The sequence below is a fragment of the Cetorhinus maximus genome, chromosome 14 (assembly GCF_964194155.1).
Source record: "Cetorhinus maximus chromosome 14, sCetMax3.hap1.1, whole genome shotgun sequence".
NCBI classification, from domain to species: Eukaryota; Metazoa; Chordata; class Chondrichthyes; order Lamniformes; family Cetorhinidae; genus Cetorhinus; species Cetorhinus maximus.
In genome coordinates, this window is record NC_135892.1 from 45,479,896 (window position 1) to 45,494,338 (window position 14,443).

Here is a 14,443-nt window from a genome sequence, read left to right on the forward strand (position 1 = left end):
TGGAATCATCTTGGCATCATGTTACGTCCAGTTATAAAGTGCCAAGATGTAGGTTCATGATTGTGCTCCCATATTGTCAAGTGGCATTAACAACTGCAACGTTGTGGGCTACCAGAAAATAGCAGTTATAAGCTTTCCCCAAATAAAGATGTTATTGTGGGCAGCTGCATCTTCTGCCTCTTGTACTTGTATGTTGATCCTCTTCACCTCTTTTTATTTACATTGGCCTGATGAAAGACAGTGTTTCCTGTTTCACTTTTCTGATGAAGTACCTTCCTTTCTGCTATAAGATCCCATGTGCATCCAAACTTCCTTCAAAGACTTTCTGTATCCTAGTAGCTCTTCTCCTGCTACTTTCATTGCTACCTTCAATTCCCCACACCAGTCTACTGTCTCAAGCATAAAGTCAGCCAGGACATCAAATCTGTACCTAAAGTTAATAGTTTTATTGTCATCGAGATTGCTGATACCAAATCGCTTCAATTTCTTTGATTGATTCTTCTGCATCTTCAGCCTGATCTTGATCTTTGCTATTAGCCAACGGTGATCACCAAATATGTCAGCCCCTCTATATGCTCTAACATCCAACCAACATGTAGCTCTATAGCTGGACGGTCAATTTGTGTTCAAGTCCTGTGATCATTCGAATTTCATATGATTTTGTGGATGTCTTTGCGTGTGAAGAGTGAGGAATCAATCTTCATCTCTGTGCTAATAAAAACAGAACACACTGGAAAAACTCAGCAGGTCTGACAGCACCTGTGGAGAGAGAACCAGAGTTAACATTTCGAGTCTGTGTGACCCTTCTTCAGAGCTGCACCATTTTGGAAAGTGGCATCATCGGAACAGGTGCGACAGAGGAGAAGGAACTGAGATTGGGCTGGAGTCCTTACAGGAAGCAGGGTGTGAGGAGCTGTAGTCAACGTAGCTGTGAGAGTCAATGGGCTTGTAATGAATATTGGTGGACAGTCTATTACCCGAAATGGTGACAAAGAGGTCAAGGAATCCATGCATCTTCCATATCCATGGGGGCCCAGAGCATGCTCAAGTCAAGATCTGTCCCCACAAATTTGTGCATTCATGTCGCCCGTGACTACAATGATGTCATATTGTGGAATCTTTTCTAATTGGTCTTGCAGCGGCTCAGAAAACGACCCTTTTACTATTTCATCATGACCATCAGAGACAGCATAACACTGAACGATAGCAGCCTTCGCATGTAATATTACAAATCTCATTGTCATAAGTCGTTCACTCACTGGAGTCCACTCTAAATTCAGCACTTTCACCTCTATCAAGGATGATCGTTATTCCACCACTGTGGATGCTGTCTGATTGACCAGAGAATAGTATAGCTTTTCCATCAGAGTTAAGTTTTCCTGAATCAACCCAGTGTACTTCACTGTGACCTAGGATATTAATTTTATAATTGTTCATCTCTTAATAATTGCGCGAGCTTGAAAGACAGGATAACAAGGTTGGAACAGCTGATCAACTCAATCAGCAATCCAACAGAGTGGGATTCACCACAAATGCCAAGAAAACAAAAAAATATGACGATGTAAAGCCAGCAACAATTAAAACAAAGTTGATATTGTAGAGGACTTGACTTATCTGGACAATTCCATTAATATCCAGGGAGCCATAAACAAGCAGCTCAATGCGAGAATAGGTAAAGCATCATCAGCTTTCAACCAACTGAAAAAGATTTGGAACAGTAAAAAGCATTTCGTGAAAACGAAGCTTAGGTTCTAAAATGCAAATATGCTCTCCGCTCTCCTATATGGTTGTGAAACTTGGAACTTGAAAGCCTGCCAAGAAAGGAAACTGGATTCCTTTGATACCAGATGTCTTCAAAAAATTCTAGGCACTCAGTGGAGAGATTTTACACCCAACATTCAAGAAAACTCTCAGGACAGCCTCCAAATTCATCCATCATCTTTTTTTTTAAAAAAAAAAGCACAGCTAGCTTGGCCGCGTCACCAGGCTTCCGTCATTGTGGTCTGCCCATCAGGTCATAATGGACTCCTATTGGATGCAGGAGAGAAAAACCCAAGGTGAACTCGTGCCTGACTTTCAGTAGCAATCTCCAGCTGGTCACAAGAATGCTAGAGGGTTGTGAGAACATTTGCTGTGGACAGGAAAGAATGTAGTGCTTTGTCTGCCTCATATGTCTCGGGATGCAGGAACTACTACGTCCATGTCAGGTAAGGAGAAATCCCCGTACTCTCTTGCACATCTTACCACTTGTTCACAGTGGCACTGGAAGAGGTGGAGCAGCAAGTTGGTCACTTTCTTTCAACAGTGCAGATGGTATACAGCAAAGCAAGCATGGAAGCAGAGGAAAAAAAAAACTCAACCCTTTCTAAATATGAAAAGTATACACAGTTCATGCCATTTTTCTTTTGGTGGTAGACAGAGGGGTTGACCAGGCAGGAGGTGGGGGTAACACAAATAGTCCATCTCTAGAAGCACTGCTGTACTGAGTACTATTTTTTTTGAATTAAAATAGGTAGTCTCTATCCTGAAGGAAATAAGATGTTGTATTTTAACTAAGTTACTATGTATGCAATGATGCAAATTGTAATGAATTTTAGACATATGCACCATGTTGGATGCATTTCTCAGAATTCTCTTTCAGCAGGTTATTACTGATCCATATGAAAATACACATGAAAAAACACTGATGTGCAGTTCTACTTTATACATTTCACTGCAAAAAAAGTTTATTTTCTCCCATCTACTTCTGATTGTTTTAAAACATAGGTACTTACATAGTTGTTTTCTGCCATCCTTCCCACTTTTAAATTATTACAATTTTCCTACAAACTTCAGCACCATTATCAGCACCATGCTATGGTCATCTGGTCAGAGGTCCAATATTTGTCAGTGCTAGCTCTACTCTTTTCTGAATTCACTTTTCACCAAGTTGGTGTGGTCTAATCAGAAGTTCAGTTGAAAACGAATAAATTCTATATTGTGCTAAGCAAATTAAAGATCGATCAAAACTTAAGATTCAAATTCTAAATTATCCTAGCTTCAGCTGGGTTATACTTGCTAAATAAATGGGTCAGCCGGTACGGTTAAATTAAAAAAAATAGCACCAGCTAGGCTGGATTCATTAAACTCGAAAGCTAAAAACATGACCTCTTTAAAAGCAATAAAATTATTTCATTACAGTGTACTAAATCAGCATACATTATACAGACTGGAAGAAAACCACATACCTTGTCATCAGCAGGACATTTGTACAAGTTTTGGAAAGTTGTATTGATGTTCTTGCAAAATCTGGGCGCAAACACATCCTTTTCTGGACCAAACTGATGACGAGACTGACGCACAATTGAGTCGATAACATACAGCCCTGGGACTTTGTATTCTGGTTTACACTGTGAATATATATTTAAATACAAATGAAGCACTTTAATAAGGTGATGTCCAATTTACTTCGGAATTTTATAGTTATCTGCAACGCTGATCTGTACACTAGAAAAGTGTCAGGAATGGCATGACGTGGGTTTAAGTCCACGACTCCCCATATGGCGTGATATCAATTTTGTTTGTGCCACCTAAGTTAGCTGCTAGCTGAGGTTGAGTACTTTCCTATGCAGAGGGAAAAAAATCAGAAAGCAAATTACAGCATAGATTCCCATAAGCAGCTTAAAAGTAGAACACCCTGCAGAACAAACCACCTTTCTGTCCTCTTGGCTGGAGAATTTTTAAAAAGAGAAAAAATGTTATTTAAACCAAAGACTATTCTTTAAAAAATACTAACACTTCAACAGCAAATGAACGGAAAAGTATATTAAATTAGAAAAGATTTAAAAACAGAAGTGTTTCAGGCCTCTGCAGTGAAAGCCAAAAATATTCCACACAGAGCTGCTTCTGATCACATTATCATTTTGTTCTTGTGTAGGGAATTTTCTGTGCATTAAAATTATACTATAGCGATTTGGTGTCATTCCCAAGTAACAAAATTTTGTTTTTGGCATCTGCAATGCTCCTGCAGTAGTGTCTGCTTAAAAATATGCTCCTGTCACAAAACATTATCGTATAGTGATTGGAGAATTTGCTGAAGCACTGCCTAACATGGATTTGCAGCACAGCGATAGTCAAGTAACAGCAGGTTGCAGCGTAACACAAAAGCTAGTGAAGTAAAACTGAGTACATATCTTGGGGGTGCTTAATGTGGACAAAAATAATGTTAAATTTGGGGCATCTGAACAGAGAAAAATAGGTTTGGCAAATTTCGTCATGTTTATAAAGTATATACTAGAACATTATTAAAGTTTGAATGTAATGAAACATTACAACTTTAAATCAATTTATTCTACATATAATTGTAGATTTCCATGGCATTATTCATGTGATAGTCCAGGGTTTATCATTACATCTGTGTTTTTCTGAATATATGCTATGCACATTTTCAGTTATGGTGCTCAGCACCTATTAATGTATTTCCCCTTGCTCACTCTTCCCCCGCCCCACCCTTCCCTTCTTTTTTTTAAATCTCCTTTTGTCTCCCGCAATTCACTTTTGTATTTATTTCTTGCACTAACATTTTATACAACAATAATAGCTGATGGAGCTCAATTTTCAACTGGTGAGAAAAAAAACTTAAGAAATGAGTTAAATGAAAGGGACTTAGAAGATTGGAGGGCAAGCTACAACTTGTACTTATATAGCACCTTTAACATAAAAAACCCAAGGCACTTCACAGGAGCATTAAAATACAAAATATACACACCAAGCCACATAAAGAAATATTAGGTCTATAGGTTTTGAGGGACGTCTTGAGGGATGAGAGTGAGGTAGAGGCAGAGAGATGTAGGGAGGTTATTTAAAAGTTTATGGCCGAAGCAACTGAAGGCACAGCCACCAATGCCAGAGTGACTAAAATCCAGGGGTCAGGATTAGGGGAGAATCACAGAATTGTTACAGCACAGCAGCAGGCTATTTGGCTCATGTCTGCGACAATTCTCCATTGTGCCACTCCTCTGTCTTCTCCTCATAGCCATGCACATTCTTCCTTTTCAGATAACAATCCAGTTGTCTCCCGAATGCCTCTATCTCAGATGGTTGTGGGGCTGGAGGAGGTTGTGGAGATAGGGAGGGACAGGCCACAGAGGGATTTGAAAACAAGAATGATAATTTTAAAATTAAGATGTTGCTTGACCAGAGGCCAATGTAGGTCAGCACACACAGGGGTGATGGTGAATGGGACCTGCTGAGAGTTAAAAAATGGGCTGAGATATGGGAGGCCAGTCAGGAATATATCAAGATTCTGCATAGCTTAAATGCTGCGGCTCCTCAATGATGTCGACAGACAGGTAAAGAAAGTACAGGAAAATAAAGAAAGTTGCAAGCTTGAAGAGAATGTGAATGCTAGGCCTCCAAGGCACAGGAAGGCCCCTAGAAGCAAACAGCAATATAAGAATATGGAACCAATCTAATAATTTTAGGGAAAACTCTTGCATTTTTTTAGGTTTGCTATAAAAGAAACATTTGCATTTATGTAGTACCTTTCATGACCTCAGGGCATCCCAAAGCGCTTAACAAACAATGAAGTACTTTTGAAGTTGTAGTCACTGTTGTATTACAGGAAACGTGGCAACCAGCTGGTGCACAGCAAGCTCTCACAAACAGGAATGTGATACTGACCAAACCATCTGTTTTTAAACAATCAGAAGTAGCAGATTGGAGAAAATAAGACTTAATTTTGCAGTTGAGGGATGAATAATGGCTAGGAGCACTGGGACTTCTCTTCAAAACATTGTTGATTCTTTAATAAATATAAAGAAGTTATTTACAGGGCTATACTTATTAAGCTAGTCAGAGTAATGAGCAATCCAACTGGTCAAAATTGCACTTTCCAAATCAGCCCCTTTCTCAGGATTTTTTGCTGAGACTATTTCAACAAATTGGCACGATTAACTTGCATATTTGTGCCTGAAAAATGTGACATTTAACTTATTTCTACCTGAGACAGTGGAGCTACATTGAGTTAGTAATTTTCAAACATTAAGAATACACTTTTCTGATTTAGATTTCTTCAAGTATGCATAATGTATGGTGGCTCTGCTCTCAGGCTGTTGCGAAATACACTGCTTCAAAGGGACAGAATGCACATCAACGTTGAAAGAGGTCTCTCCATTTTTGATTGCTTCCTGAAAGGTATGCATCTGCCTTACCAACTCCAGCTGGATATCACATAAATGCATAACTGTTATATCTTTGCTATGGAGGAGCAGTTTCTACCTACACTTTCCAGTGAGTGAAGCCCCTTATTTATTTTATTTATCCCTTTCCCTCCTTAAACAGTGTTGCAGTAGCATTGTGTAGAACATTTTAAATTCAACAATACCACCCCAAATTTGAATATTGTACAGGTCTTCCACAAGTTACTACTATGTCCAGAATTCAAACTATCATTCATACAAACATAACTAAAAGATGCAACTTCTGTAACAATTTAGAATACATATAATATATTAAAAATCTTACTTCTGCGTATAGTTCCTGTGCCAATTACTCCATTATAAATTCCTCTGTTAATATTCAAAATGGAAATTGCACATACAAGTGTACCTTCTCTTAAATACAACATTTACCCAAGTATTGTAGCACTTGTTTTGCCTCTTCCATTTCCTCAGCTGTACTGCAGAGAAATTTCTATTCTGCAACTGTACACTTTGTCAAAATTTAAAAATGTAATTTATGACTAAACAGGAGACAGGAGTTTAATTTGCATGCCCTGGTCCAATTATAAGACCATAAGACATAGGAGCAGAAATTAGGCCATTCGGCCCATCGAGTCTGCTCCGCCATTCAATCATGGCTGATAAGTTTCTCAACCCCATTCTCCCGCCTTCTCCCCGTAACCATTGATCCCCTTACCAATCAAGAACCTATCTATCTCGGTCTTAAATACACTCAATGCCTGGCCTCCACAGTCTTCTGTGGCAATGAATTCCATAGATTCACCACTCTCTGGCTAAAGAAGTTTCTCCTCATCTCTGTCCTAAAAGGTCTTCCCTTTACTCGGAGGCTGTGCCCTCGGGTCCTAGTCTCTCCTACTAATGGAAACATCTTCCCCACGTCCACTCTATCCAAGCCTTTCAGTATTCTAAGTTCCAATCAGATCCCCCCTCATCCTTCTAAACTCCATCGAGTATAGACCCAGAGTCCTCAAACGTTCCCCCCACCTCTAATCAATTTGTCTACAAAATGCTGCTCAAGGTCTTGACTCCCCCATGTGGCACACCAAGAGAGATCAACAAATACAAATATAAAAAGACCGGTCCCATGTGATTCCCCATCTGAAATTTTTCTATAGCTGTATATGTGCATGGTGCTTTCACTATGCCTGCTGACTGTAGTCAGTTGATATATTGTACAGATCCACAAAAAAAAGTTATCCTGTACTGCTTTGTCTGAGAATTTCTGTTCTCTGCAATTTTCTAATCGATGGGGCAGAAAGGGCAATACAGTAATGAAATGCTCTGAGCTTGCTGTGAATCATTAAAATATCTCGAATTGTATGCAATACAACAGATTGTGAGCCATAGTCTGCTAGCCAGGGTTGCTTCAGATAAAGAGATGGATCTTAACGTCTGGAAAAACTTTTGAGGTTCAAGATTGTAACAAGGCCATTCTTATAGCTATTTCTAACACAGAAAACCTTAGTTTATAGAAAAAGATTGTTTACTTGTAACTTTTCAGCATTATAAATCTTATCCCATTAGTTACCATTTGGTCCATGTTGGTGGCATAAAAGACTTTTTGTGGGGGTGGGGGGCAGAATTGATTAGTATGCATTTTTTGCTATTGCTTACCGTTAGTTTAATTCATAGGCCTCACAATTCAATAATGACACATTCATCTTACAAGACATCATGCACTTACCAAGTGCCTTAAACGTAAAAAAATGTCCCAGGGGTCTTCAGAGGCGCATTATGAAGCAATATATTAGTGCAGATGGTCAAAAACTTGACCAAAATGATAGGATGTCATAAGTGGCTGAAAGGAGGAAAGACGTGGAGAGGTTTAGGGAGGGAATTCCATAACTTAGGGCCTAGGCATCTGAAGGTATGGCCACCAATGGCAAAGCAATTAAAATTAGGGATGCTCAAGAGATCGGAGTTAGATGAGGGTTTATATTTGAGGGTTATGAGGCTCAAGGCAATTACAGAGATAGTGAGAGGTGAGACCATGGAGGGGATTAATAGTAAGGGCGAGAATTTTAAATTTGAGTCTTCAATTGATAGGGAGCCAATATAGACCAGCAAGCACAGGGATGATGAGTGAACGGGACTTGATGCAAGTACGAGCACAGGGGCAGCGGAGTTTTGGGTGTCTTCAAGTTTAGAGGGTAGAATATGGGAGGCCACCTAGGAATGCATGGAATAGTCAAATGGTGATAAAGGCATACATGAGAGTTTCAGCACAAGATGAGCTGAGGCAGGGACAGATTTGGGTGATATTGTGGAGGTAAAAATAGGCAGTCTTAGTGATTATGCAGTATGTGCTGGAACTTCATTTTCAGATTAAATATGACACCAGGATTGCAAACAATCTGGTTCTGCTGCAGACAATAGCCAGGGAGAGGGATACAATCAGCAGAGGAGGGAACAAAATTCGTAGGGGGGGCTGAAGACAATGTCTTTGGTCTTCCCAATGGTTAGTTGGAGGAAATTTCTACTCATCCAATAATGGATGTCAGAAAAGCAGACTGATAATTTAGCAGAAAAGCTGAGAGAGGTGATGGCAAGGTAGAGTTGTGAGTCATTGGTGCACAAGAACACTGTTCTTGGCTGCTGTCACAGAAGAGCAGCATGAGATAGGAGGGGGCTAAGCACAGATCTCTGGGGAACACCAGAGCCAACTACAGGAGCAGGAAGAGAATGACTAGATAGATAAGAATGGAACCAGGCGTGTGCAGTCCCATTCAGCTGCACAACAGTGGAGAGGCACTGGAGGAGGGCAGTATGATCAACTGAATCAAAGACTGCAGACACAATGAGAAGGATGAGGAGGGATAGTTTACCTTTGTGACAGTTGCATAGGATGGCATTCATGACTTGGATGAGAGCCATTTTGATAATGTGGCAGGAGCAGAAAGCTGATTGGAGGGGTTCAAACATGGAGTTCTGGGAAAGATGGACAGGGATTCAGGAGGCGACATGTTCATGAATTTTGGAGAGGAAAGGGACGCTAGAGATGGCGGGGGTAGTTCGCAGCAATGGTGATGCCAAGGATTTTTTTTATTTTTTGACGAGTGCGATGATCACTGCAAATTTAAAAGTAGAGGGGCATAGCACCCGAAGAAAGAGAAACATTAATAACAATATCAGCTAACATGGGGACCAGGAAGGGAAGTTGGATGGTCAGCAGTTCAATGGGAAAAGGGTTGAGCGAGCAGGAGATGGGTCTTGTGGACAAGATGAGCTTGGAGAAGGTTTAAGGGGACATAGGAAAGAAATGAAAGAAAAGTGCAAGTTCAGGGCTTGGTTGGGGTAGGTGGGTGGGTGGGGGGGATGAGCTTTAGAGGAAATTTGATCCAATGGGCTAGTGCAGTGGCAGAGACAGCTGAGTGAACAGTCTCACTCTCAGTGACAAAGGAGCCCATAAGTTCCTTGCACTCATCACTGGGAAGAGGGTACAATAATAAAATGAGCTTCAAAGTGTCCAACATTGTTCCAGAGAAGAGTCATTAGACTCAATGTTAACTATTTCTCTCTCCACAGATGCAGCCAGCTCCGCTGAGTTTTTCCAGCACTTTGTTTTTATTACATCCAATATTGTGGTTGGCATGCACGTGTACATTAATGAAGATAAGCAGCACCTGTATATGGCTATGGACACCAAAAGAGGCAATCAAGCTTATTTACTTAAGCAAACAGCCTAACTGGTTTGTTTTGATGCAGCTGCGTTCAGGAAAACTACTTGACGTGCAGTTATAGGAACACGAATAGGTCAGTCCCTGGAGCCTGTTCAGTCATTTAATTAGATCATGGTCGATTTGGATCTCAACTCCATTTACCATAGGGACTAATGTCATTGGTAAAATGAGGAATGAGGTATTCTGAGAGAGTTTGAGGAATAGGGCACAAATTTAAAAGCAGAACCTCAAAAGGTAATAATCTCTAGATTACCATCTGACCTACATGCAAATTGGCAGAGGGTAAAACATTTCAAAGAATTGAATACATGGTGCAAAAAGCGGCATGGGAGACAGGTGGTTTGATCAAGGGGCACCAGTAATATGGAAAGTTGGGCTCCACTTAAACCGGACTGCGACTGGTGTCCAAGCCAATTAAATAACTAGGGCTGTAGATAGGTTTATATACTAAAAAAAAATCAGGGAGGTGGGCTGAGGATTCAGGTTAAAGGAAATTTATAAATATAAAAAGAAAGCCAAAGACAAGATTTGACCAAGATTTTCAGTAAAGGTACGCAGAATGTATTAGGAGGGACAGCGAATTTAACTGCGATAATATGTAAGGTCAAATCAAGAAATAATAGCAAAATGTTAAAATTAAAGGCAAGTTACCTGAATGCACGAATCATTTGCAACAAGATAGATGAATTATCGGCACAAATATAGATAAAACGTTTGACCTAATCACCATTACAGTGACAGTTACATGGTGATCAAGGTTGAAGACTAAATATTCCAGGATACATGACATTTAGCGAAGAGACAAAATGAAAAGGGGGAGGGGGATGGGTAACCCTGATAATAAAGGATGGCGTAAGGACAGTAGTGAGGAAGGATCTTGACTCAGAAGATCAGAAGTAGAGTCAGTATGGGTGGAGATTTGAAATAACAAGGGGCTGAAAACATTGCAGGGAGTAATTTAAAGCCCCCTAACAGCAGCTATGCTTTTGCGCAGGGAGTTCAAGAAGAGCAGCTCATAGCAAAGATAATGCAATAATCATGGGCAACACCAATTAGCAAAGCAGGTTGGAGAACAGGATCATGGAATAAATGTATTGGAGACAATTTCCTAGAACAATACATCATGGAAACCAACCAGGAACAGGATATTTTAGATCCTGTCTTGTGTAATGAGACGGGGTTAATAATAATTTTCTGTTTTTGTTTCAGATTTCCAGCATCCACAGTATTTTGTTTTTATCTTGGGGTTAATATAAACCCAATTATGTAATTATAAGGGGCAAGACTGTTATGGTAAATTGGGAAATTTGATTAAATGTATGATGATAGAACGATGAGATAAAAGCTCCATGGGAAAAGCGATCCATCCATGTTTAACTAGAGAGGTTAAGGATTGTATTAGATTAAAGGGGGCTTATAAAGCTGCCATGAAGAATAGTAAGCGAGGGGGTTGGATGAGTTTTAAAATCTAGCAAAGAATAACCAAGAAGTGGATAAAGAGGGAAGAATTGGAATGAGTGTAAACTAGCAAGAAATATGAAATCAAGTTGAACAAGAAATAAGAGTACAGCATATGGCTAATGGAGCCTGCTCCACCGTTCAATACCATCCTGGCAGATTGTAAATGCTTCTACAAGTCCATAAAAAGAAAGTGTAGGTAAAGTAAACCAGGGTCCCTTACAGGTTCAGACAAGAGAAATTACAATGGGGAATAAGGAAATGGCAGATGTTAAAACAAAGACTTTCTATCTTATTTTCACAGAAGACAACAAAAACACACCAGAAATAGTGGGCAATTAAGGGTCCAATCAGTAAGGAACTTAAAGTAATTATTAGTAAAGAAAAAGTACTGGAGCAACTACTGGCATTAAAAACAAGATAGAAAGTCTTTACCTTATCTACCACATTAAATACCTCTTCAGAAGAGTCAACTTGGTTTACAAGGCATGATTTATCCTTTACAAATATATGCTAGATCACTTTCATCAATTCATGTTTGCACCAGTGTTCAGTCCCTCTACCCCTTATAACAAATTCTAGTAATTTCCCACAACACGTTAGACTAGTAAGCACATAAGTTTCTAGTTTACCCCCCCACCCCGAAGGAAGGAGTGACATTGGCAATTTTCCAATCCAAGGGGCCAATTCCTAAACCAGGAGTTTTCCACGATCAGGACTCAAACCTCAGCAATTTCCTCACCTACTTCTATTATTCTGGGGTGGAAATCACTAATCCTTAACTCTTGTCTATCTTCTGTCTCATTATTTTCTCTATTACTGTTTTATTACTATTACTAAGTCTAGCAAACTCCTCCCCTTGATTTATTTTTTTCTCTCGTATTTCGGATATTTTATTCTTATCCTCTCCAAGACTGATAAAATGCAAGTGTTTAGCAAGTTTTCCATTTATCATAGAAGGCAGCCATTCAGCCTGATGTGGCCGAGCCAGGCATGAGCAACTCAGCTAGTCCTACACCATCTTTTCCTGTAGCCCTGTAATTTTTTTTGTTCAGGTAATTATCCAATACATTTTCAAAAGCCACAACTGAATATGCTTCCACCACACTCTCAGGCAGTTCATTTCAGATCCTAACCACTTGCTGTGTGAAAAAGTTGTTGCCATTGTTCTTTCACCTTAAACTGATGTCCTCTGGTTCTTGACCCTTCTGCCAATGGGAACAGTTTCTCTCTAGCTGTAATGTTCAGGTGCCTCATGATCTTGAACACCTCAATCACATCTCCTCTCAACCTTCTTTCTTTAAGGAGAACAGCACCAGCTTCTCCAATCCATCTACATAATTGAAATCTCCCATCCCCAGAACCATTCTTATAAATCTTTTCTGCACCTGCTCTAATGCCTTCACATATTTCCTAAAGTGTGGTGCCCAGTTGGGGCTGAATAAGTACTTTATGAACGTTCACCATAACTTCCTTGCTTATCTATTCATAAAGCCCAGGATCCCGTAAGCCTTATTAATCGCTTTCTCAACCTGCCCTGTCACCGTTAACAATTTTAAACACCCCCTTTAGAATTACGTCCTTTAACTTACATTGCCTCTCCTCCCAAAATGTATTATTTTGCATTTCTCTGCATTAAATTTCATCTGCCACATGACCACACATTCCACCAACCTATGTGGGAACTGAAATTCAACAACAGTATCTCCCGTGTCTGATTTGAAAGCGCGCACCTTATTCTTAGCAACCCTCTTTCCTTTAACATATGACAATCTTAAGTGCTTTCTTTGAATTTTTTTTTTGCAGCCCTTATTCTTTTTGTAACCATTTCTTGTTCATCTTAAAATCATAGGATCACCACTGTCCTTTGAATTCATAGCATATACATATATTCCTCTAGCATATACTCTGCATGCTGCCACCCAAAAGGTATGTTTAAAAGAACTTAACAGAATTAGCACATTATAGCCATAGATCGCCAGCAGCCACCACTCAAACCTCTCCCGTTTGATATCTCGACCCTCCCTTCTGATTGACCCCTCTTGCAAGACCGACCTGCATCTGTCATAGCTCTTCTGACTTCATGCTGGCTGATTTTCATTCCTTTTTGCTACTTGCTGACTGAATATATTCTCTACCTATAATGGTGTGATTTGTTGCTATTTCAGGAATATGATTTGAGTATATAGAGATGTGATGGTCAAACTGATACACAAAATCATTGTTTATCATGCATTTTATGTTGCTTCATGCAGAAATTGATGATTATGTAAACACAGGCAATCAAGTAAACATGGCAAAGTTTTCTACTGCATTAAACAGGATTTTGTAGTAATTGGAATATTAACTAAAACAAAAGGAAAATGTTCAGATCTCCTATTCAGCAAAGGGTTATGGCATTATTGTTAAATTCCACAGTAAAGCAACACATGCAGATAGTTTAAAGTACGTGAAAATTTGTAAGATAGGCACCTATCACAAATGCGTATCCACAATGCATACTGGATAGTTTGTGCCCAATAAAAATTTATTTACACAAGCACGATGCTCATAGTTGCAAACATGCACAGTTATGCAGACACATGCATTTTTATTTATTCATTGCATACATTAATATATGTATGTGTGTATGTATATATATATATATATATATATATATACACACACATACATATACACGTGCAGCAGTACATATAGAGAAAAATGTTTGATGTCAAGTTGCAGCAAGTATGATCCACTAATGGCATAGCTATGCCTTGCTACATGCCACAGGCAGGATGGTTTTAATGCAGCATTTTAACTTTTGTTTAGATTGGGATTCGTAGACTAGCACATGTCAGAAAGGCAGTGAATTTCTTGTGTCCAAGATAATTTTTTGCAACACAATGCCTAGAACCAAAAGGGGGCAGGCCATAGTAGATGTAATAATGAGCCAGATTTAGCTGACAGCCTAACAGTGCATGAACATTTATCTAATAGTGATCGTAATATGATAAGAGTTCAATGTACTGTTGGAAAAAGAGAAACAAGAAACTAACAAACATTCTAGATTTTGGCAAGGCTGACTTTCAAGGGGTGAGACAG

The 14,443-nt window shown here is 39.4% G+C and overlaps 1 protein-coding gene across 2 annotated transcripts in view; it reads right to left on the minus strand.

Moving 5' to 3' along the window:
- Positions 1–14,443, minus strand: part of scaf8 (SR-related CTD-associated factor 8) — a 188,678-nt gene that overhangs the window by 89,923 nt on the left and 84,312 nt on the right. The window contains exon 4 of one of the 2 annotated variants that reach the window (XM_078556867.1): positions 3,228–3,389. The exons of the other annotated variant lie outside the window; for it this stretch is intronic. Within the exon in view, the coding sequence (XP_078412993.1) occupies positions 3,228–3,389 (162 nt within the window). The remainder of the gene's footprint in view (positions 1–3,227; positions 3,390–14,443) is intronic. 2 annotated transcript variants of the gene reach the window in all.